Source organism: Macrobrachium rosenbergii, chromosome 9 (assembly GCF_040412425.1).
Source record: "Macrobrachium rosenbergii isolate ZJJX-2024 chromosome 9, ASM4041242v1, whole genome shotgun sequence".
NCBI lineage: Eukaryota > Metazoa > Arthropoda > Malacostraca > Decapoda > Palaemonidae > Macrobrachium > Macrobrachium rosenbergii.
Window position 1 is genome coordinate 59,607,689 of NC_089749.1, and position 27,810 is coordinate 59,635,498.

Genomic DNA, 27,810 nt, shown 5'->3' on the forward strand with positions numbered 1-27,810 from the left:
AAGCCTTGCATCATTGAAATATTGTGTTTCTGAGTTAGACTCTTAACCTTTACACACCCGCAACCTTTAGTGATTTTTTTATTGAGCAGTTATCTACTGTCACGAGTTACAGACTCAACGAATGATCATTTCTGTCCACAACCGTAATAGGTTACTCACAAAGCTGGCCAAGAGAGCAAGATTTTTGTCATTCTACAACTGCTAAAAAGGCATTTATTTCCACATTTCAGGGAATTATTCTTGGCCCTCCTGAATGACTTTCTCGTGTTCTGTTTTTTATATTACCTCAGCCATTAGTGCTCTACTCTTGACAATAAATGACTTTGTCTTCACACACTGCCATTTTCATATTACCACAGCCACCAGTGGTCCACTCTCTACAACCTCAAGCATAACATGACCACTACAACATGGCATTTCCAATTGGGGGTAGGGTTCACCTACTCCTCCCTGACCTCTATGCTTGTACCTTTAATTCGGCTCTATTTCAGAGAGCTAGAATGTACGAATGGGGATATTTGAGAAACACAAACAGATTTTATTTTTAAAAAATCGAGTAGTTCTCTATTTCAGCGAGAGCTACTATCTGCAGTGTACCAGCTATCATTTCCCGTCAGATTAGCCCCCTCAGTGCTAAAAAGACAAGGGGCTGGTACCTGCACAATAAGGTCTTGCTAGTTGTTTTCTGGCTGGTGGCTTGAATAAGGGATACCAGGACACGGTCTTACTAGCTGTTTTCTAGATGGTGGCTTGAATAAGGATACCAGGACACAACAATTAAAAATCCCTTTCAGCCCATAAGATGACATCTGTTCTCCTGCTCTGCTGACAAGGTCCTCTTCATCAAATCTACCTGGAAAACAAAAGACATACTTTAGTATTCAATGCATGTTTGTCCAGTCAGTAGTATGCATAATTTCTTTCTTACATTTCAAGGTGCTGCTAAACACCTGTCTCTTCAAGATGTTAAAATATGTACAGTAAATCTGTGGGCCGAATGCTTCTTCAAGGGATGCTGACATTACCTTAGGTATACTGAGAGGAGAGAGAGACAAATAACAAAGAAAAATATGTTGGCAAAAAGGGCACAGCCTCGTTTTAACCTTTCTGGTTGTAGTCATATTAAAAACCAGTATTAATAAAACAAACTTTACTTTTTTGTTATATATTATTTCTGATTTGTTACTATTTAATGAGCCTTCAACTATTGTTCTTGGAGTCATCGTCCCCACACTGCATGCATTAATGGTGGACCTTTCTCCCTCCAGGTGTAATGTAGGAAGGGACCACTTTCATTCAACTTTAGGAGGAACGCAAAGTGAATACTTCCAGCCACTCAGTGGTTTCATGACGTTGACTGTCAAGATAATTGTGTACAAGGTTTGCTGCGTTCATTGTGTGGTATATGAATACACATGTAGTGTGCTATTTGAAATCCAAGACACAGGACCGTCTAGGTACGCGATACTCATGTATAATTACTGTATACTGTTTGTGTCCTACACTGTGGGCAGTTGGCTTTACACCTGCAAAATTGGAAGTGGAAATTCCTGAACCCACACAGATAAAGACGCCAGTTCATTCAAATGTGACCAGTGGGTCTGTTCTAGATTATTATTTGATGACATTTCCTAATGCAATGAGAGTTCTCAAGGGTTGGAAGAACTGGCTGAATTTGACACAAAAACCTTATACTTGCTGTATGTTTGCATTTTGTGTATAACAGTGCAAAGGACATTTGCACCATTCCTGAAGGAGAAAAATCATTTTAGGTCCATTATTCATTAGGAGTGAGTTTAAGCACTTAGATTCAAGGACTTTTCTATATATTTTTCTGTGGTTTATGTAAAATAAGCACTCTAGGATAAATACTGTTAAAAAACAAAACCTTATTTAAAATAAGATTGCTTATCATTATGATAACTTAGGCTGCTTATCCTCATGACAATTAGGTTAAGGTATTCAGTTTAGGGTAGATCTAATAGCCATCAAAATTCAAATAATGAGAAAAGATTGGAAAAAGATTTTCCATGTATGTGTGCTTAAGATTCAAGTTAACAGACTAGCTAGGTAGAGCTGTGCTGTCACACACAGAATTGAATTACAACATTAGCATAAGGCTTAAATTCTTTTTATACACTATTCTACTTACTGGAGCCTCGTTGGCAGTGTCCCACAAACCCACATCATGGAGATATTGGTGAACAGAACTGAGGGGTCCTTTCTCAATTATGGAAGGAGCACGTCTTCTTCCTCTGCATCTTTTCCCAGTTCTCTACGACTTCAGTAGTTCCTGGTATTCTTTCATTTTTTATCCTGTCCTTTTTGGTACTCCCAAAATCCCCCTGGGCCTATTCATCTCTGGAAGGGACATAGATTGTGTCAAAATGAAGTTCACCAAACACATGTTAGCAAAACAGAACAAATAATGACACCTAAACCATTATCTGAGAACCAATTCTCGATTTCTGCCTAACGTCCAGTTAGGAAAATCAACCCCATAGGCTGTGGGGTAAATGGGCCACTGAAAGGAACCTTAAATTGGGCCCCCTTAGCCAGGTAAAAAAAAAAAAAAAAAAAAAAACGATCTTCTGGAAAGCAAGAGAAAGAAAAAGAATATTCTCATGGAATGCAAGGGAATGAGAGAACAAAAAATATTCTTAATGAAAGCAAGAGAAGGAGATAAAGAATATTTTAAACAAGTGTAAAATGTCCTGAAGATATTGTGGTTGAATCATCCAACCGTACTAGTGTTAAAACCCTTTGCTCTGGCAGAAACTTGAGACTAAAAACTCCTGTAGTGTTGATGCTGGTCCCTACAATCAACTGTCCTTAAAGCTACCTATTTGTATAAATGGGAACTGGGTTAAGAAGTGTTCAACTAATAATCTCCATGGGTCTGCCATTATTATTAAACTATTATTATTATTATTATTCAAAAGATAAACCCCTATTCATATGGAACCAGCACACACGAACCACTGACTTGAAATTCAAGCTCCCAGAGAATATGTTCATTTGAAAGAAGCTACAGAAGAAAAGACCTCTGGAATATGTCGCTTTATAAAAAGTAAGATTCAAAAATACTTGTCTCTAATCATAACAGACAATGCTTTGCATACTTTACACACAGTGTTGATCTATACTCAAATCTTTCATTTAAAAAGGATACGATTACCCACAAATCTAAACTGTACTTACTTAAAACCTACACTTCCTGAAAAATCACCAGACGTCCACACAGTAGGTTTCAATTCCTCAGTAGACTTGACGATCAATCAAAGTTTCTCTTCCAAAAGAGTGGCCATGAAGATTCTTTCTGAAGTAAAGTAGAAAAAAGGTTATGAAGGTGACAAAAATCTTCTTCTAAATCAGTTATAAGAATGTCTGCACAGCTAAACGACCCACATTGCAGAACAAGGAAGGGTGTAATAAATAATGACAGTGATTTCTGATATATAGAGGGAGGTTTATTCAATATTTACTGAAAAGCAGATAAATGAAAACCTAACTTAGCAGACATCACCAGAAAGGATAATAGCCAGGTAAGAAGGTTCCACAAAAAGCTGACATCAGATTGTGGATATATGTAGACAATAATAATTGTAAAGTAAAAAAAAAGTATCTACACAATTGTGGCACATTTCTCAAGGTTCCACAAAAAGCTGACGTCAGAATGTGGATATATGTAGACAATAATAATTGTAAAGTCAAAAAAAGTATCTACACAATTGTGGCACATTTCTCAAGGTTCCACAAAAAGCTGACGTCAGAATGTGGATATATGCAGACAATAATAATGGTAAATCAAAAAAAAGTATCTACACAATTGTGGTACATTTCTCATTTCTGAAAGGGAAATATTATGTCAAAATCAAGTTCAAAACACATATGTTTAGCATAGTAGTAAAACCAATGACACCTAACCCACCACATACAAGGTTTTAAAAACCTCTCTATTTCTGCCTGAATGTACAGTTAGGACGCAGTGACCAAGTGGTAACAGATATTAAAACAAAGACACTGTGGAGTTTTGAGTAAAAACTTAACCACCTTCAAGAGGTGATGTTAGATTTGTTATTATTCAGAAGATGAATCCTATTCCTGTGGAACAAGCCCATAGGAACCACTGGCTTGAAATTCAAGCTCCCGAAGAATTGGTGTTCATCTGAAAGTCACAGATGGTGACAGGTCAACAGAAGAGGTCAGTTATTGAAAAAAAGGAAAAAATTAAAAAGTAATGAATAATTAAACTGTAAGGGAAGAAGTGGTGTCTATTTCACAACATTACACCTAATTCACAAATGCATTTACATTACTGATACTGACATTTACACTTAAATGCAAAAAATTCCACAACTGGAAAAAAAAAAAAAAAGTTCAGAGCCAACACGGCCATGTTGGAAGGTATATGATATTCAGTGACATTGACTCTTCTGATAAATGGAAAATGATTTTAATATTTACTGAAGAACTTATAAATAAAAATTAAACTTAGCATAAATCACCAGAGTAGCTAATAGTCACGTAAGAAGGTCCACAAAAAGCGAACCTCAGATTGTGGAACCATGCAATTGACAACAAGGTTGAACAGACCAAAATATGTGCAAAAATGACATTTTTAATCATAATTACCAATGTTGGCAGAAAGGGTACCACTGCCCTGTTTAAACTTGGCTGCAGACAGACTGGTACGAATTACCATACCAATGGTGGACAGGCCACCACTTCTCTCATTTCTGGAAGGAAAATACTGAGTCAAAATCAAGTTCACCAAACAATTGTCAGCACAGAGAGTTGATGTTAGATTTGTACAGGTCTACCGACTCAAAAAGGGGGGATGGGGTCTATTTCACAGCATTAAACCTAATTCAGTAACGTATTTGCAATCTACATATTGACATTCACACCCAAATGCTTCAAACCAAAGCACAACACAGCCTCAGAGGGCTGTGGGTCATTAGAGACAAACAAAGCACAACACAGCCTCGGAGGGCTGTGGGTCATTAGGAATAGGGTTTGCTGGTATTGACTCGAGAGATTCAACCCTCACCAGCAAACCTGATGTCATTGGACAGCAGAATGACTCAGGCACAGCACAGCACAGCACAGCACGGCACATCACAGCACTGCAAGCAGCAGTTCAGAGGACAAGAGAAATGCTGTTGTCCTTGAAGAAATGAAAGTCGGAAGGAAATTCAATGAAAACTTGAACAACTTTAAAATAAAAACGTCACAAAAAGGGAATACAGAAATTCTGATTTAGCAAAGGCCAAATATACATTCCAACTAATCTCAATATTGACTTCAACAAGAAGGCAATAAAAAATAATCCTAAATGAAGGCAATTAAATAATACTGAAAAAGGCAATCAAAATTATCCTACAACAAAAAAGGCAATAAAAAATAATCCTGAAAAAGGCAATAATTAAAATAATTCAACTGTAAGGAATGATTTGCCAGAAATGAAAGAAGTGGCGTCTATTTCACAACATTCCACCCAATTCGCAAACGCATTCACATTGCTGATACTGATATTTATACTTGAGTGCAAAAAATTCCACAACTGGAAAAAGAAAAAAAAGTTCAGAGCCAACACGGCCATGTTGGAAGGTATATGATATTCAGTGACCTAGCCTCTTCTGATAAATGGAAAATGATTTTAATATTTACTGAAGAACTTATAAATAAAAATTAAACTTAGCATAAATCACCAGAGAGGTTAACAGTCACGTAAGAAGGTCCACCAAAAGCGGACGTCAGAATGTGGAACCATGCAATTGATAAGGTTGAACAGACCAAAATATGTGCAAAAATGACATTTTTAATCATAATTACCATTGTTGGCAGAAAGGGCACCACTGCCCTGTTTAAACTTGGCTGGAATAGACTGGTCAGCAGTACCAATGGTGGACAGGGCCACATTCTCAAATTTCTGGAAAGGAAAAACTGATTCAAAATCAAATTCACCAAACAATTGTCAGCAAAGACTGATATACCAAAAAGGAGAATGGAGTCTATTTCACAGCATTAAACCTAATTAATTAAAGTAATTTGCAATTTGAATATTGATATTCATAGCCAATTGCTGCAAAGATACAGCCTCAAGGGGCTGTGGGTCACCAGGGATACGGTTTGCTGGTGATGACCCCAGAGATTCAAACCTTATCAGCAAAGCTGTTGTCATTTGACAGCATAACGACTCAGGCACAGCACAGCACGTCACAGCACTGCGTGCAGCAGGTCAGATGACAAAAAGACCTGCTGTTCTTGGAGAAATGAGCTGAGAACTTGCAGGAATCTCCATCTTGTGGTCGCTTGTCAATCACCCATTCAGACAACTGGCTTTGAAAATCAGAAGGAAATTCAATGAAAATTTGAACGGAACTTTAAAATAAAAATGTCACAAAAAGGGAATAAAGAAAAATCATTTTTTTTAAATAATTAAATTTAATATTACTTTTAAGAAACCACAAGACTTTAAATTAATTCTATTTTAGCAGATATCCAATTATAATTTTCAACTAATCTCAATACTGACTTCAACAAGAAGGCAATATAAAATTATCCTGAAAAAAGGTAATAAAAATAATCCTGAAAAAAGGTAATAAAAATAATCCTGAAAAAGGTAATAAAAATTAACCTGAAAAAGGTAATAAAAATTATCCTGAAAAAGGTAATAAAAATAATCCTGAAAAAGGTAATAAAAATTATCCTGAAAAAAGGTAATAAAAATTATCCTGAAAAAGGTAATAAAAATTGTCCTGAAAAAGGTAATAAAAATTATCCTGAAAAGGTAATAAAAATTATCCTGAAAAGATAATAAAAATTATCCTGAAAAAAGGAAATAAAAATCCTGAAAAAGGTAATAAAAATTATCCTGAAAAAAGGAAATAAAAATCCTGAAAAAGGTAATAAAATTAATCCTGAAAAAGGTAATAAAAATTATCCTGAAAAAGGTAATAAAAATTATCCTAAAAAAAGGTAATAAAAATTATCCTGAAAAAAGGTAATAAAAATTATCCTGAAAAAAGTAAAAAAATAATCATGAAAAAGGTAATAAAAATTATCCTGAAAAAAGGAAATAAAAAATAATCCTGAAAAAAGGAAATAAAAGTAAAACTGAAAAAAGGTAATAAAATTAATCCTGAAAAAAGGTAATAAAATTAATCCTGAAAAAAGTTAATAAAATTAATCCTGAAAAAGGTAATAAAAATAATCCTGAAAAAAGGAAATAAAAATAATCCTGAAAAAAGGTAATAAAATTAATCCTGAAAAAGGTAATAAAAATTATCCTGAAAAGGGTAATAAAAATTATCCTGAAAAAGGTAATAAAAATTATCCTGAAAAAGGTAATAAAAATTATCCTGAAAAAGGTAATAAAAATTATCTTGAAAAAGGTAATAAAAATTATCCTGAAAAAAGGAAATAAAAATAATCCTGAAAAAAGGTAATAAAAATTATCCTGAAAAAGGCATTATTTATGAATATAATCATCATTAGGTCTCATCAAAATTAAGTACCAGCTTAATACAAGTTGTTGTAAGCAAAATTAAGTACCAGCTTAATACAAGCTAGTTGTAAGCAAAATTAAGCACCAGCTTAATACAAGCTAGCTGTAGGCAAAATTAAGTACCAGCTCAATACTAGCTAGTTGTAAGCAAAATTAAGCACCAGCTTCATACAAGCTAGTTGAACAAAATTAAGTACCAGCTTAATACAAGCTAGTTATAAACAAAATTAAGTACCAGCTTAATACAAGCTAGTTCGTTCACTCAGTTCAATTCAAAAAATCTATTGAAATACATTCCATACACACCAACTGGGGTGTATCAGTATAATGGTACACCCTCCAAAACACTTATACGTCATCCACATTCCAAAATTACTGATTCCAAGAGAAATTGGGAAAGTTCTTCGTAATTCCCGGAACCACATTATTGTTAAGCAAATCGCTGCTACCTCCTCATTGCGTCAGCAGGTGAACTGCCGTAACGAGCAGGTACCCCTGAGATACGTCATCGCCTAGTGGGTACCCCAGATGGGAGGCGACTCCACCCAGTTGGGCAGACCTCGTCCCTCTTGGCATTGGGCACGACTACGAACTGCCCGGGGCATGGGCAGCAAATCCTGCGAAAAAGGAAGTATTAGAAAGGTGTCTAGTGTCCAGAGGCTTTAGGAAATCAGGAACTACGAACTCACCGACGGAGACTCAATTCATGCTTCAGTTCCCGTACCTTACCAGGACCCACCTGTGGGAGACTGAAGGGGAGGTTCTTGTCCACGCTTCGTCAATCAGGGCTTCTTTTGGCCTCTTCGGAATTCCCACCACGGCTCCACGAAACGTCGGCTTCCTGAAACATGTCGGGTCATTAGACTGAGTTCGTCCTTCCGTTGGGGCATTTCAAAGAGGCAAAACAGATTTAGGGGTTCAGGTCACAGTCATGTAACTTTACACAAACACAAATTGGGATAAAGACTTTGGGTTACACAAACACACACACAAACACACAAACAATTGGGCTCAAGACCTTGGATAAGCTAAGGGTACATACCCACAGAAGCTTCAATTTCTGGATAATGATAAATTAGGGTACCTCAGAAAACCTACAAAAGACCCAACCCTGACCTGCTTAATTCAAGTCAGCGGGCAGCATAAGGGCTCGGGGCACCAGCAGGGCACAGCAGGAGCAGCAGGCAAAGCCAAGAACCTGCCGTTTCCCAAAGGCACCCCCATCAGGAGCCTCCTCATGCAAATGAGAAGACAAATATTATTTTTCGACTTCAGAATATTATGACAGTTTCCCCACCAGAGAAATTATTATTTTTTTTAAAGGGGAATTAATCCAGGGAAAATATTTTTTTGAGGGAAAAAAGGGGGAATTAATCACAAGCAAAAATCTAATCCAAATCGACTTGTGCTGAATATTTTGCTTTGAGGGAAACCACCAGACTCGAATCCTGCCTGACCTGAATGCAAAACAAGATGTCGGCTAATCTTTACTTCTCAGAACGAGGGCAAGACAATATAATCTATTGAAAAATAATCCTGATGATTAGAATCCCAGACTTAACCTGAAATGATTAGAATCCCAGACTTAACCTGAAATGATTAGAATCCCAGACTTAACCTGAAATGATTAGAATCAAAGACTTAACCTGAAATTATTAGAATCCCAGACTTAACCTGAAATGATTCATGAGCAACCTGGCATCCACCCCAAATCCCAGAAACCAAATAATCCCAGAAATAATAATAATCCCACTGGATCTTAACCTGAAAATTTGAATCAGACTTAACCTGAGCTCATGAATCAGTACTCTAACCTGAATAATAAATCCCAGACTTAACCTGAAATGATAATAATAATCCCAGACTTAACCTATTATTACTTAACCTGAATTATTAATAACTGATATATTTCTACCAAATTTCACACTTGGAATCCCAGACTTAACCATGAAATGTATAATCTACCCAGACTTAACAATAATTAAATAATTAACCTGAAATGATTTTAAAACTGAATTATATTAACTTAACCTGTCATGATAAGAATCCCATAGAACTTTAACCACGGCCCTGATTAGCCCAGACTTAACGTTGCCAATGACGACTAGAATCCCAGACTGGCCTAACTTTAACCTGAAATTAAATCAAAACTAGACTTAACCTGAGGGCTGCAATTTGGTATGTTTGATGATTGAAATGTGGATGATCAGACTTAACAAATGCCCCCAATGACTTAATCTGAAAACCTGAATTATAATCCCAGACTTAACCTAAGCCCCAGGGCTTAACCCCCCAGACTGGGGACTTAACCTAAAATTAGAATAACTTAACCTGAAATGACAAAGACTGAAATGATCCCCAGAAATTAACCTTAACCTGAAATGATTAAACTTAACCTGGAAAAGAAAAAATGATTAGGGAAATGAATCCCAGACTTAACCTGAAGTGAATCAAAGAAAAATGATTAGAATCCCAGACTTAAAAAATGATTAGCAAAGACAACCTGAAATGATTAATAAAATGATTAGAATCAAAGACTTAAGTGCGGACGGAAAAATTGGACAGAAATCCCAGACTTAACAGGAAATTATTAGAATCGGACTTAAAAATGATGCGGCAGAAAAAATGCGGACCTGGAAATAACCTGAAAATGCGGACAACCTGAAATGATTAGAATGCCAGAAATAAGTGCATGACGGAAAATGCATATTAGAAAAAGTGCGAAACAGGAAAAAATGCGAACGGTATGTTGATCACCCACCCTCCAATCATCAAACATGCAAGTGCAGCACCCCTCTATCAGTGTTCTTTGCTGAGTTAAAACTAGCCATAATCGTGCTTCTGGCAACGATATAGGACAGGCCACCACCGGGCCGTGGTTCAATTTCCATGGGCTGCAGCTTGACCATTAATATAATTCAGTTTAAGGAAGTATTGAATTATTATTAATATTATTGTTAAGGGGCAGACTTACCGTTCATGAGCTCATGTGGTGTCAATATGGTAGAAATATTTCCAGTGATTATTATTATTATTATTATTATTATTATTATTATTATTATTATTATTATTATTTGGGGTTAGACGTACTGTATGAGTCCTGTTAGTCTAAGTGTCAAATTTTGTAGAAATATTTCAGTGATTATTATTATTATTATTATTATTATTATTATTATTATTATTATTATTATTATTATTATTATTATTAAGGGTTAGACGTACTGCTCATGAGCTCCTGTTGGTCTAAGTGTCAAATCTGGTAGAAATATTTCCAGTGATTATTATTATTATTATTATTATTATTATTATTATTATTATTATTATTATTATTATTATTATTATTATTATTAAGGTTTAGACGTACTGCTCATGAGCTCCTGTTGGTTGAGTGTCAAATTTGGTAGAAATATTTCCAGTGATTAATAATAATAATAATAATAATATTATTATTATTATTATTATTATTATTATTATTATTATTATTATTATTATTATTATTATTATTATTATTATTTAGGGTTAGACATACTGCTCATGAGCTCCTGTTGGTCTAAGTGTCAAATTTGGTAGAAATATTTCCAGTGATTATTATTATTATTATTGTGTGTGTGTGTGTGTGTGTGTGTGTGTGTGTGTGTGTGTGTGTGTGGGGTTAGATGTACTGCTCATGAGCTCGGTTGAGTGTCAAATTTGGTAGAAATATTTCCAGTGATTAATAATAATAATAATAATAATAATAATAATAATAATAATAATAATAATAATAACAATAATATTATTATTATTATTATTATTATTATTATTATTATTATTATTAAGGGTTAGACGTACTGCTCATGAGGTCCTGTTGGTCTAAGTGTCAAATCTAGTAGAAATATTTCCAGGGATTATTATTAATGTGTGTATTATTATGTGTGTGTGTGTGTGTGTGTGTGTGTGTGTGTGGGGTTAGACGTACTGCTCATGAGCTCCTGTTGGTTAAGTGTCAAATTTGGTAGAAATATTTCTAGTGATTATTATTATATTATTGTTATTATTAAGGGTTAGACGTACTGCTCATGAGCTCCTGTTGGTTAAGTGTCAAATTTGGTAGAAATATTTCCAGTGATTATTTATTATTATTATTATTATTATTATTATTATTATTATTATTATTATTATTATTATTATTATTATTATTAAGGTTAGAGCGTGCTACTCATGAGCTCCTGTTGGTTGATGTCAAATTTGGTGAAATATTTCCAGTGATTTATTATAATAATAATAATAATAATAATAATAATAATAATAATAATAATAATAATAATAATAATACCTCCGGTATTATTACAGTTTCAGTCAAATTCAGATATGTATTATTTTTTTACTTATCATTCATTTTTGAAGATGATTCCATGTAAAAGCCACTCGAATCTTGCGCAAATCGATGGTTACGGAAGTGTTGCCGATGAATATTGTTCCTTATTGTTATCCATCAAAAGTACGGAAGGTTACAAGGTAAAGACAATACCCACCCCCACTCCATAACTATCGCGGCAAAGAGGTGGCAACAGTCAGCACCCCTAGGTTGCGTGGCGTTATTTTTAGTTAAATTACAGTTTCAGTGTTGACTAGTTACAATTTTGCCGTGTGCTGCTGGGGAAGAACCCGTGTACTGCCTCATCTTGTAACTCGGCTGCTGAATGGGATGCTGCTGTGAAAGAGCAATATTCATGAAGCAAATATCTCCGTAACATTCATTACGCAAGATGCATCAAGTTTTCGTATAAATCACCACAAATGAATGATAAGCTAAAAAATAATGCATGTGCCAGGTGGCTCAAACTATATCACTATCGTGTGACCATTATATGTGGTAAAATTCTGGCCGGCCTGTCCGCGGCGAGCGCTGGATTAACTGACGTTTCTCCTATGGTATTTTACTTGCTTTACAAGAATTTAGAAGTAATATTTGTCGCCCGGTTGTAACCAAACTGATTGACCTTTGAAGACTACGACTTGGATTACCTACCGCAGGAGGTAGGTCTAAGCGGCATTCCATAAGCCCACCCCAACCCCACCTCCATAGCTAATACACGGCAAAATTGGCAACCAGTGAACAACATAGGAATACGTCCACTGCCATAGTCTAGCTCGCCGCGGACAGCCGGCTTAGAATTACCGCGGACAGTAAAAGCGCGGACAAAAAAAAAAAATACAGATGCGGACAGTAACGAGTGCGGACAGAAAAAGCGCGGACGGAAAAAATGCGGGCAGACAAAAACGCGGACGGAAAAATACGGACAAATAACTGCGGACACACAACGTGCGGACGGAAACAAGTAATGACGATTTGGACGAGAACCTTCCCAAGACGACAGCAGTTGACCTGAATAGACTAATCGCCTGACGGGAATCGATCTAACTAAAACCGGACTGGAATCGACCAACGGGAATTGAACAGACGCAACGAAAACAGCAATTCACAAGGAATCAATAACCGGGAATTGAACAGAAACTCAGAAGGAATAAACGACTTAAAAAATAATTTAAAAACCGATGTATCTCTCACGTGGAACCGGCGTCCCAACATGTCCGCCCTTCCTTGCTTGTTGCTACCGGGCAACAACACCGACATGTTTCCGCTGCTGTCGGGTTGTTGGCGCTGTTCACGTCCTGCTCATAACAACTCGCAACTATAACCTGACCTTCGCGGAAATGCTCACTGGGGATACAAAGCTGTGACGTCTTATTTCGTCGCCATCATCGAATTTGTAAAGATTTTTGCGGCCATCGTGATCTCGACTTCCCGCCAAGCAGATTGCGCTGATATGGGGTTGATAAGGCGTCATCAGTATAAATGGCGCGCTCTGAAACAAACGAGCGTCGGAATCAACGACGCATCAAGGAATCAAAGCCTATTTTGCGAGATGGAATAAATAGAATCAAACTCTATAATGGAGGATAAAAAGAATTCGATACTAAACATGATCAAAATATTGCGTTATTTATTAAAACTGAGCAATAATAAAAATAAATAAGTACGATCCCGAACCTTTTTTGCGCGTTTTGTTGGCTTCGTCATGTATACAATTTATGCGTTTTATACATTAATTACGTTGTAAATTACCTTGCACTGACATACGAGACGACGGAAAATGAACGTTTTATGCATTATTTACGTTTTAAATTATCTTGCACTTACGAGACGACGAAAATATATGAATTTTAGTTAACTTATAAGATACAGAAAAGATCGTCATAAGTTTGTCATATATTTTTTACGCATTACGCATTAATTACGTTGTAAAATAACGATACGAATATACAGTTAACTCGTAAAATACAGGAAACATCGTAAAAGGCATTGAATGAACGCATGTGGTAGATACAATGAAAAATATGTAAAATAAAGATTGTGAGCTAATTACTACACAAATAGGCCTAAGTGACATTACAATGCTATGAATCTCAACACTTTGAATCTCAACATTTTATAATACAACATTGAACGAACATATGTGCAAATAGATTGTAAAATATGTAAAAAAAATAAAATTCAACATTTTATAATACAGCATTGAACGAACATATGTGGCAGATAGATTGTAAAATACGTAAAAAAAAAAATTGTGAGACTATTATTACACAAATAGACCGCACGAATAGGCCTAAATATTATACATTGCTTATGAATTATACTCAGCACTTTTTCTTCCTTCTCTCTCTCTCTCTCTCTCTCTCTCTCTCTCTCTCTCTCTCTCTCTATATATATATATATATATATATATATATATATATATATATATATATATATATATATATATGTATATTAATTTTGAAACAGAATATTGATATGTATAAAATATACAATCACAAGAAGAGTAAAAATCCTATTAATCAAAATAATATCTCCATCTTCACCTTCTTTTTTTTTTTTTTTGCTAAGGAAATCGTCTATGGGGTATCCATGAGTCTATGTGGGTATGGGCATATGGGCGTTGGTATCGGTGATGATATATTTAACGACGATCCCGAGAGAGAGAGAGAGAGAGAGAGAGGGAGAATTATTTGGATCATAATATATATATTAATATTAATAAAATGGAAAACGAGAGACTGGTTTAAATACGTCTAACCTAATGGTGTCTGCCTGTGCGCGCGTGTGTGTGTGTGTAGACCAGTGTATTCCTAGTGTGTGTGTGTGCGTGTGTGTGTGTGTGTAGTCCAGTGTATTCCTAGTATGTGTGTGTGTGTGTGTAGACCAGTGTATTCCTAGTGTGGATGTGTAGTCTAGTGTATTCTAGTGAGTGTGTGTAGACCAATTTTATTCCTAGTGTGTATGTGTGTGTGTAGTCAGTGTATTCCTAGTGGTGTGTGTGAACCAGTGCATTATTCCTAGTGTGTATTTGTGTGGGTAGTCAGTGTATTCCTGAGTGAGGTGATGTGTAGACAATTAGTATTCCCTGGGTGTGTGTGTGTGTGTAGTCCAGTGTGTTCTGGTGAGTGTGTGTAGACCAGTGTATTCTGGGTGTGTGTGTGTGTGGTCAGTGTATTCCCTAGTGGTGTGTAGACCAGTGTATTCTAGTGTGTATGTGTGTGTGGTCAGTGTATTCTAGTGAGTGTGTGTAGACCAGTGTATTCCTGGTATTGTGTGTGTGTGGTCAGTGTATTCTAGTGTGTGTGTGGTCAGTATATTCCTGAGTAGTGTGTGTGAACCAGTGTATTCCTGAGTGTGTATGTGTGTGTGTCAGTGTATTCCTAATTAGTGTGTGTAGACCAGTGTATTCTAGTGTGTATGTGTGTGTAGTCCAGTGTATTCTAGTGGTGTGTGAACCAGTGTGTATTCCTAGGTGTGTGTGTGTGTGTGGTCAGTGTATTCTAATGAGTGTGTAGACCAGTGTATTCTAGATGTGTATGTGTGTGTGTAGTCAGTGTATTCTAGCGTGTGTGTGTAGACCAGTGTATTCTGGGTATTAGTGTGTGTGTAGTCCAGTCACTTATTCCTAATGAGTGTGTGTAGACCAGTGTATTCCTAGTGTGTGTGTGTAGTCCAGTGTATTCCTAATGAGTGTGTGTAGACCAGTGTATTCCTAATGAGTGTGTGTAGACCAGTATATTCCTAGTGTGTGTGTGTGTAGTCCATTGTATTCCTAATGAGTGTGTGTAGACCAGTGCATTCCGTGTGTGTGTGTGTGTGTGTGTGTGTGGGTGTGTGTGTACGTGTTTGGGGACCCCTATAGCAAAATGTAGGCCTAAAGTCTCAAATGACCACTCACATAGGCAATCACTGTCATTCACTGTTAGTAGGGAAACAAAACTCCTTTGCGGAGAGAGGAATATTAGACATTTTGTAAAAATATTGTGCAAATCTTAATAGAGAGAGAAAAAAGTGAGGGTCCCTCCCCACCCGTAGCTTCTATATAACAGAACTTTCTCGTATTTTTATTATAAAAATATATAGCTAAGTGATAAAGCACATTTAAAATTATATACATATCAATCTACACTAAGCAGTATGTATATATATATATATATATATATATGTGTATTTATATATATATATATATATATATATATATATGTATGTATGTATGTGTGTATTTATACATACATATATATAGTCTATACACACATATATATGTATATGCATACAGACTGCTTAGTGTGTAGACTGATATGTATAACTTTTATAGGTGTTTTATCACAGTTATATTGATAAGAAAAGGACAAGAAACCATTTACAGGTGTGACATACTCATTTGTGCTCTGGAGAGAGAGAGAGAGAGAGATTGACTTACGACTGCTACAACTGGCGTCACAACACCTATAGGTTATTGGCGCCGTAATAAAATTCAATAGGTAACTGTAGATATAAGTAGATAAATTTAAAAGGGGTTTCATATAGGAAATATATCTCATATATGTTGATAGATTTAATCATATCTGTAAATTCATATTTTTTTCTGTTCCAATAACCGATGGGAGCTTAAGTTTCAAGTCAGTGGCCCCTGTGGGTGGCTTGTTCCATAACAATCGGTTTCAGCTTCTGAATAATAATAATAATAATAATAATAATAATAATAATAATAATAATAATAATAATAATAATAATAAAGTGTGGTTTTGTCAGCGCTACGAAATATAAAATTCATCTTATCTCAGTCCAATCTATGATACTTTTCCCAACAATTTTTTGCCATGATAAAACAACAGACTTTATTATTATTATTATTATTATTATTATTATTATTGTGTGTGTGTGTGTCATGTGTGATCATGGAACAAGCCACCCACAAAAGGGGCCACTGACTTGAAATTTAAGCTCCCAAATAAAAATAAATAGATAAAAATGTATTGAACTGAATATTAAATTTAGGCCGAGGGCCAAGCACTGGGACTTTTGAAGTCATTCAGTGCTGAAAAGGAAATTGACAGTAAAAGGTTTGAAAGGCGTAACAGGAAGAAAACCTCAAACCAGTTGCATTATGAATCAGTTGTTAGGAGAGGGTTGAAGAGAGTAAGGTGGAAGAAAGAGAATATGAAAGGAGGTACAGTAAAAGGAACGAAAGTGTCTTTCATATTTTTTATGTTAACTGGATGGGATATTTTCTTTTTTTTAATAAAAGACAAGTGCTGCATGTACTTACCTTCCATAAAATTTGAAAACACGTTCGTAAAGGTTATTTAATTCGTTATGCATTTCCTCAATCGAGGAGAGAGAGAGAGCGAGAGAGAGCGAGAGAGAGAGAGAGAGTCAAATTCAATACACTTTATCCCATTAAAAATGGCTATTAAATAAACTTCTGTATTGAATTAGTACCATAATTGTTTAATTTAGGAAGATATATGACTATTCAATTCATTATGAAGATTTTGTTACAATAAGTTTTATATATGTATACTTCGAAGGAGTTAATATCATGTACATTATAGGAAAATGCGTATACTTTCCAGTGGTTCTGCCTCTCAATCTGGGGTCGCCAAATTTCCAAGGGGGGCGCGAGCCCCAGGGGAAAGTTGAAAATTCTCTAATTATATTCGTTATTCTCTTCAACAAGAGTCGCTAAGAAGCACAGTCAAGTATCTCGCTAATTAATTCCCAAAAGAATAAAAACGCCTTTTTAAAAGTTTTCCTTTAAATCTGGGGTGGGGGGGAATTTCCTGGGGTGGGGCGTGGTAATAAAAAGGTTAAGAACCACATTATATATAGGCCTACTGTGCAGCAGTGCTATAATCAGATAAATAAACACAGCAAACAACCACGGCGGAATACGATTTACACACTTATCAAGATATGAAATTTCAAGTTAACAAAAAGAGTATTTATATTCACTTCTAATAAAAAACAATCGTCATTTGAAGATTTTCTATATTTTTTTCATTGTTTAGTACGCGCCAGCAAAGCAGTGTGTAATTGAAAGAAAGAGAGAGAGAGAGAGAAAGAGAGAGAGAGAGGATCCTCCTTTCTCTCTCTCCCCCCTCTCTCTCTCTGTCGCTTGCTTTTACATTCGAGTTAAAATTTTCGGAGCTGAATGGCCGCCGTTAAAGAGATGATATTTCCTAACGTATCTCTAGACGTTGTGGAAGGAGAATGTGTTCCGTTGGCTCAAGCCGGGTGGATGGGGAGGTCCGGAGGATCCCAGCCTCACCAGTTGCTTGCTGCCTCGCGTCAGCCCGTCAGTGTATCTCTAGTGTTTGTGAGTTGGATGTCATACCTCGTTGGCTCCAGCCCGGTGTGTAGGATAAGGTAACGTATTAAGTGGCTTTATTGTTTCATCATATATGTATATATACACACACACCTTGTATGTATATATGTACATACATTGAATGCATATATGTACTACAAACATATATACGCATGCTTACTGTATACATTATTTTAAGAACTCGAAATATTCATTCTCAGGAGCCAACTCAGATCTCTGGTTAATCACAGACGTAGTTATAGTACAACCTTTTTTGGGGATGAGGATAAATGCTCCCTTCAGAGTGGGATTAGGATGGGAGACATGTTTATTATGCTGGGTTTCTTTTAATTGCCTTGCTTGCAGGCATTTTATTCTGTATGCCTTGGGCATGCAATCTTTATAGTTGCTTTTTGAATGTGAAATATGTGGGCATTATTACTGTGAATGTTTCTGTACTGACCCAGTTCTGGCAAAGAATGTACGGAAAATGGTGGGTGGTCACTTCAGCCCTCTCTCCCCCCTCCCAGACGGCATATTGTTCCTCCAAAGTTTAGTCCCACCAAAATGACCCATTTTTATTTATTTATTTTTTTTTTGTCATTTATGATAATGCGTCTTGTTATTATGTCTATTTTATTATTAGGATAATTTCCGAAGCATTTTGTAGCGTATTTTGTATTGAGAGAGAGAGAGAGAGAGAATCAGACCCACCAAGAATGGACCAGTAATTTTTGTGTGTTGCCGATGGCCACGTCTTGTTATCACGTCTTGTCATCACGTCTAATTTACTAATAGAATGATTTCAGACATTTTGTAGCGTATTTTGTATTGAGAGAAAAGAGAAATCATTTGTCCGTCTTTCTCGGGTTTAAGCTTCGTTTGTAACGGCCGCTTGAATATTCGTTATTCAAGATCTATTTTAGTTATGTTGTTATTTTCAAGGGATGATGTTTCATGTAGTCACGTGCACATACACACATACATACATACATACACATACGTACATGCATACATACACACGATCGTAATTCTCAGTCATAAACGTTTCCTATGTCATAATTTGAATCCTTCAGTTTTCGTCAAATCAATTTTTGTCTCCTTGATTCCGATTTTGTGTGTGTGTGTGAGAGAGAGAGAGAAGACAAGTGGAAAAGGAGAGAGAGGGAGAGAGGAGAGGAGAGAGAGAAGATGTTTGTCCCTTATTTTGGGGCAATTTCCGAGGGATTAGCGGACCCTCCCTCCCCTCCCCCCTCTCCTACAGTCTCTCTCTCTCTCTCTCTCTCTCTCTCTCTCTCTCTCTCTCTCTCTCTCCTTCTCAGTACATATTTTACTACGAGCTGGGATTGTCATGAGCATAACTAGACCGTTTATTTTCATTATCATCATTATTAACATGCATTATTTTACATGTGATGGATAATAATGATATAGGTGTGTACAATGGCGAGCATTATCCTGGGTATGAACGCAGTTGAGCCTTAGCGAGCTATATTCGGAAGGGGTCCTGGCGGGGGCATGGTGTTGTTGGGGTTGCTTGCTGACTCGCCTGCCTGGGACCGGCTCGGTGGCCTCCTCCCTCCAATATGCCGCAGGTATCCATCCCCACCGCCCCCCCATCGCCATCTGGCTGGCTTTCCCGCCTCTCTTGTCCCCGGGGATCCAGCAACCCCCTCCCCCCCCTCGGGCAGTAAGTGTCTTGCAGGCCTCCCCTCCCTCAGCCCGACAGATATCAACTATCCCCCCCAACAATTCGCTCTTACCATAGGTTTTTTTTTTTTTACTTTTTACATCGCCTATATTGTCCATAGTGTTGCCATCTTTGTGACGTTCGTTCTCTCTCTGGGTTTTTGTATGTAGAAATAATTCGGTATATGATTTCATCATTAGCTTCGTACAAGACGTAGCAATTATTATTATTATTATTATTATTATTATTATTATTATTATTCTCTCTCTCTCTCTCTCTCGGTTTTTGTATGTAGAAATAATTCGGTATATTATTTCATCATTAGCTTCATTACAAGACAACAACATTTTTAGATTACAATGTACACTTACAAATGTAAATGTAAGAAAAACCGACATAACTGTAAATTAATTCATTGTTATGATATAAACCACGTAAAAATTGCAATAAAAAAAAATAATGAGAAAGATTCCATTGGTTTGAATTCGTCGGTCTTATAACTGTCCCCACTCTCTCTCTCTCTCTCTGTGCGCCGGTCATTTGTCCTCATTAACTTGTGTCTGTGTCTGTGTGTATGATCATACTCCCAGTCATGTATATTTCCTATATAACAACTCGAATCCTTCGAAATTTCCGTCAGATCAATCGAATTTTGACAAGACGTTCCAGAAAACCTAAAGGCCTATTTTGGCATCCATTTTTCACACTTCTTTGTGTTCTGGAGTGGCCTTATGCCAGCAACCTCAGTGGAATGTATTGGGGGGAAGTAATGGACTCTTATAGATTTCTATATCAGTATATAAAGCTTTATAGAAGCGTTGTTAAACTTTATATAACGCCTGGGTCTAAAACGAATGAGTATAAATCCGTAATGTAACTAATTGAATTAGCTTACTAAAGCGTTAGTGTAAATGAGAGAGAGAGAGAGAGAGAGAGAGTTGATTACACAGATCGTAGTTATATATGTTCTAAAAACTTGCGTATGAGAGAAGAGAGAGAGAGAGAGAGTTGATTGCACAGATCAGTTATACATACGTTCTAAAAACTTGCGTATATGAGAGAGAGAGAGAGAAGCTTCCGCAGGCATACACAAACGTTCTAAAAACAAAGAGAGAAAACCTCCTGGACACAGTGGGCAAGTCATAACGGCTAAAGAATTCAAACGGAAAACGGTCACTATCGACCTTATTGTCCCCTGAAATAAAGGCGAGAATTCTTCCGTTATAGACCTTAAAAGCCGTTAAGGATTTTTTCTCCATAATTTTACGAGTTTTATTACAATATATTTATACTTTTACGACTTTTATTACAATAATTTACCTAAATTTTGATACGATTTACATTTTAATGTATAAGTTCACGTTGACATTTACGAATGTATAAAGTAAACTTTAATATGGTGGGTGTAAGATAAGGTTGTTTGTCGCCTATAGGCCTACTGGTGTGTCAGCTTCCAAGGGATTAGCGGGATCTGTTCTCTCTCTCTCTCTCTCTCTCTCTCTCTCTCTCTCTCTCTCTCTCTCTCTCTCTCTCCGCCAATACCAGGCGTTATAACCGTCTGATATTTGAGAGAGAGAGAGAGTATATTTCTCCGCTAGCTTCGTACAAGACTTAACTAGGATCATTAAAAGCAGGGAATGAGCCTAGACAAATGGAAATCAGATTATTATCATTATTATTATTATTATTATTAACTTGAATAATAATAACAACAACTAATAATAATAATAATTATGGATTCCAAGATTGCAGCGACTGCTGACATTTTAACCACACGCTTTTTCATAATTCGAGTGCTGCGTTTGGTCATGGAGACCTTTGTAGGGTGCGGGGTCGGGGTGGGGGTTAGGGGTACTGCGTTTGCCCATCTTGATGCCATTCCTATGATATTCCAAGGCGCCGCTGTTCCTATCAAGTAGAAATTCCTTCTGGAATTCGCTGAATCGATTCATTTATTTAAATAAAAACAAAGGAATTTTTTGAATTATAAATGGCGACGAATTTTGACAGGAATCCTCAGCCGTTGAATTTTAATTACATGCTCAAATAAAGAAACAATTCTCTCTCTCTCTCTCTCTCTCTCTAGTAAGTTTAAGTAGCTTTATTATGGCTTTGCTATTCTTAATTCGTTTTAGACCGAGTCATAAATATACCTTTGCCATCATTTCTACGAAAAGCTTTATATGTGAATCTTAGACTCCATTTAATATCTATTTATATATTTATTCTTTCCGGGAGGCTCCTTTATACCCACAAAGGTTGCGCTGGCATAAGGCCACCTACAGCTACTTCTACAGGATCATCAGAATCTATAAGGGAGGAAGCGTATGAAAAATGGATGCTAAAATAGGCCTATGTTTTCTGGAAGGATTCAAGTTATTGCGTAGGAAAAAATATATATGACCGAGAGTATGAACAGACACACGCACCGACACACACAGACACAAGTTATGCAGACAAATGACGGGCACACAGACAGACAAACAGACAGACTTTTCAAGATATGACATATAGGCCTATGATAGTACGAAGCTTTTGACCTGAAAATATATATACTTTTATTAATTGTAAATTTATGTGAATTCTTTTTATAGTTTTATATTTTTTTCCCCTCCCGGAGCACACGATCGAGTGTTAATTTAGCTGTGTCCTTCCCCCTCCCTCTTCCCTCCCACTCCCCCTTCCCCTCCCCTCCCCCTTCCTCTTCCATCACCCTCCCACTCACCCTTCTGGAGCATACGATCAAGCGTTACTTTAGATGTGTTCTCCCCCTCCCTCTTCCATCTCCACTCCACTCACCCTTCTAGACATACGATCAAACGTTACTTTTGATGAGTCCTTCCTCCCCTTCCCTCTTCCATCCCCCTCCCACTCACCCTTCTGGAGCATACGATCAAGCGTTACTTTAGATGAGTCCTTCCCCTCCCCTTCCCTCTTCCATCCCCCTCCCACTTCCCTCCTCCATCCCCCTCCCCTCCCCCTCCCCTCCCCCTCTTCTCCCATCCCCTACCCTCACCCTCACCCTCCCCCTTCTCGAGCAACGATCAAGTGTTAATTTAGCTGTCCTTCCCTCCCCTTCCCTCTTCCATCCCCCTCTTTTCCCTCCCCTCCCCTTCCCCCTTCATCACCCTCCCCTTTCGAACGATCAGGTGTTAGTGGCACCATGCTCCTTACCTCTTCCATCCACTACCTTCCTCCTCCTCCCTTCCCTCCCTTCGAACATGATCAAAAGGTTAGACTGCTTTTCATCCCCTCCCCTTTCTCTCCTCCACCGGTACCATAGACGAAGGATTTCATCATCATTTGTGTTACTATATATAATTGTTCTTGCCGGTTTCAGAGAGAGAGATATATATATGCATATACATATATACACATACATATACATATGTATGAAAAAATACCGACATGTCAGACGTACATTTCAGCACAAGATCGTCAACGGCTCACTTCTAATGCGCCGGTCTGTGACCTAGCTATTATAGGCCTATAAGTCCCGCCACCGTCGCCTGTTCGTGACCTTCCCACCCACCAAGGTCTAGACCTTGCCACCCACATCCTTCCTCCGTCGGGGCGTTTATCAACTTGGGTAATCCTTTCCACGTGTTTATTCATTTCTCTCTCTCTCTCTCTCTCTCTCTCTCTCTCTCTCTCTCTCTCTCTCTCTCTCTCTTCGACTCGTCGGTAGAATTCTGCAAAAGTTCAAGATTGGCCTCTGGCCTAAATTTTATATTCAATTCAGTTCAGTTCAATACATTTTTATCTCTTTATTTATTCATTTTTTTTTCTTTTCTAATAAGCGATCTTCTCTTTCTGTATTTCCCATTACCTTCCGTTACTTCTATCTAATGAACACCATAATATAATTCAGAAGATGAAACCAATTCTTATGGAAAAAGCCTATTATTATTATTATTATTATTATTATTATTATTATTATTATTATTATTATTATTATTATTCAGAAGATGAAACCAATTCTTATGGAACAAGCCTATTATTATTATTATTATTATTATTATTATTATTATTATTATTATTATTATTATTATTATTATTATTATTATTATTATTATTATTATTATTATTATTATTATTATTATTATTATTATTATTATTATTATTATTATTATTATTATTATTATTATTATTATTATTATTATTTATTATTATTTATTATTATTATTATTATTATTATTATTATTATTATTATTATTATTATTATTCAGAAGATTAATTCTTTGGAACAAGTTATTATTATTATTATTATTATTATTATTATTATTATTATTATTATTATTATTATTATTATTCAGAAGATGAAACCAATTCTTATGGAACAAGCCTATTATTATTATTATTATTATTATTATTATTATTATTATTATTATTATTATTATTTATTATTATTATTATTATTATTCAGAAGATGAAACCAATTCTTATGGAACAAGCCTATTATTATTATTATTATTATTATTATTATTATTATTATTATTATTATTATTATTATTATCAGAATTAAATTATTCAGAAATGAAACCAATTATTATTATTATTATTATTATTATTATTATTATTATTATTATTATTATTATTATTATTATTATTATTATTATTATTATTATTATTATTATTATTATTATTATTATTCAGAAGATGAAACCAATTCTTATGGAACAAGCCTATTATTATTATTATTATTATTATTATTATTATTATTATTATTATTATTATTATTATTATTATTATTATTCAGAAGATGAAACCAATTCTTATGGAACAAGCCTATTATTATTATTATTATTATTATTATTATTATTATTATTATTATTATTATTATTATTATTATTATTATTATTCAGAAGATGAAACCAATTCTTATGGAACAAGCCTATTATTATTATTATTATTATTATTATTATTATTATTATTATTATTATTATTATTATTATTATTATTCAGAAGATGAAACCAATTCTTATGGAACAAGCCTATTATTATTATTATTATTATTATTATTATTATTATTATTATTATTATTATTATTATTATTATTCAGAAGATGAAACCAATTCTTATGGAACAAGCTATTATTATTATTATTATTATTATTATTATTATTATTATTATTATTATTATTATTATTATTATTCAGAAGATGAAACCAATTCTTATGGAACAAGTCTATTATTATTATTATTATTATTATTATTTATTATTATTATTATTATTATTATTATTATTATTATTATTATTCAGAAGATGAAACCAATTCTTATGGAACAAGTCTATTATTATTATTATTATTATTATTATTATTATTATTATTATTATTATTATTATTATTATTATTATTCAGAAGATGAAACCAATTCTTATGGAACAAGCCTATTATTATTATTATTATTATTATTATTATTATTATTATTATTATTATTATTATTATTATTATTATTATTATTATTATTATTATTATTATTATTATTATTATTATTATTATTATTATTATTATTATTATTATTCAGAAGATGAAACCAATTCTTATAGAACAAGCCTATTATTATTATTATTATTATTATTATTATTATTATTATTATTATTATTATTATTATTATTATTATTATTATTATTATTCAGAAGATGAAACCAATTCTTATGGAACAAGCCTATTATTATTATTATTATTATTATTATTTTATTATTATTATTCAGAAGATTATTATTATTATTATTATTATTATTATTATTATTATTATTATTATTATTTATTATTATTATTATTATTCAGAAGATGAAACCAATTCTTATGGAACAAGTCTATTATTATTATTATTATTATTATTATTATTATTATTATTATTATTATTATTATTATTATTATTCAGAAGATGAAACCAATTCTTATGGAACAAGTCTATTATTATTATTATTATTATTATTATTATTATTATTATTATTATTATTATTATTATTATTATTATTCAGAAGATGAAACCAATTCTTATGGAACAAGTCTATTATTATTATTATTATTATTATTATTATTATTATTATTATTATTATTATTATTATTATTCAGAAGATGAAACCAATTCTTATGGATTATTATTATTATATTATTATTATTATTATTATTATTATTATTATTATTATTATTATTATTATTATTATTATTATTATTATTATTATTATTATTCAGAAGATGAAACCAATTCTTATGGAATGCTATTATTATTATTATTATTATTATTATTATTATTATTATTCAGAAGATGAAAACCAATTCTTATGGAACAAGCCTATTATTATTATTATTATTATTATTATTATTATTATTATTATTATTATTATTATTATTTGAAACCAATTCTTATTTTATTATTATTATTATTATTATTATTATTATTATTATTATTATTATTATTATTATTATTATTATTATTATTCAGAAGATGAAACCAATTCTTATGGAACAAGCCTATTATTATTATTATTATTATTATTATTATTATTATTATTATTATTATTATTATTATTATTATTATTATTATTATTATTATTCAGAAGATGAATTATTATTATTATTATTATTATTATTATTATTATTATTATTATTATTATTATTCAGAATTATTATTATGGAACATTATTATTATTATTATTATTATTATTATTATTATTATTATTATTATTATTATTATTCAGAAGATGAAACCAATTCTTATAGAACAAGTCTATTATTATTATTATTATCATTATTATTATTATTATTATTATTATTATTATTATTCAGAAGATGAAACCAATTCTTATGGAACAAGCCTATTATTATTATTATTATTATTATTATTATTATTATTATTATTATTATTATTATTATTATTATTATTATTATTCAGAAGATGAAACCAATTCTTATGGAACAAGCCTATTATTATTATTATTATTATTATTATTATTATTATTATTATTATTATTATTATTATTATTATTATTATTATTATTCAGAAGATGAAACCAATTCTTATGGAACAAACCTATTATTATTATTATTATTATTATTATTATTATTATTATTATTATTATTATTATTATTATTATTCAGAAGATGAAACCAATTCTTATGGAACAAGCCTATTATTATTATTATTATTATATTATTATTATTATTATTATTATTATTATTATTATTATTATTATTATTATTATTATTATTATTCAGAAGATGAAACCAATTCTTATGGAACAAGCCATTATTATTATTATTATTATTATTATTATTATTATTATTATTATTATTATTATTATTATTATTATTATTATTATTATTCAGAAGATGAAACCAATTCTTATGGAACAAGTATATTATTATTATTATTATTATTATTATTATTATTATTATTATTATTATTATTATTGTTCAGAAGATGAAACCAATTCTTATGGAACACAATTATTATTATTATTATTATTATTATTATTATTATTATTATTCAGAAGATGAAACCAATTCTTATGGAACAAGCCTATTATTATTATTATTATTATTATTATTATTATTATTATTATTATTATTATTATTATTATTATTATTATTATTATTATTATTATTCAGAAGATGAAACCAATTCTTATGGAACAAGTCTATTATTATTATTATTATTATTATTATTATTATTATTATTATTATTATTATTATTATTATTTTAGAAGATGAAACCAATTCTTATGGAACAAGTCTATTATTATTATTATTATTATTATTATTATTATTATTATTATTATTATTATTATTATTATTATTATTCAGAAGATGAAACCAATTCTTATGGAACAAGCCTATTATTATTATTATTATTATTATTATTATTATTATTATTATTATTATTATTATTATTATTATTCAGAAGATGAAACCAATTCTTATAGAACAA

The 27,810-nt window shown here is 33.1% G+C and overlaps 1 protein-coding gene across 1 annotated transcript in view; it reads right to left on the reverse strand.

Moving 5' to 3' along the window:
* Positions 1 to 5,824: 5,824 nt before the first annotated feature.
* LOC136842011 (caldesmon-like) overlaps positions 5,825 to 27,810 on the reverse strand; it is a 35,054-nt gene continuing 13,068 nt past the window's right edge. The window contains exon 3 of the mRNA XM_067109411.1: positions 5,825 to 5,935. Within this exon, the coding sequence (XP_066965512.1) occupies positions 5,825 to 5,935 (111 nt within the window). The remainder of the gene's footprint in view (positions 5,936 to 27,810) is intronic.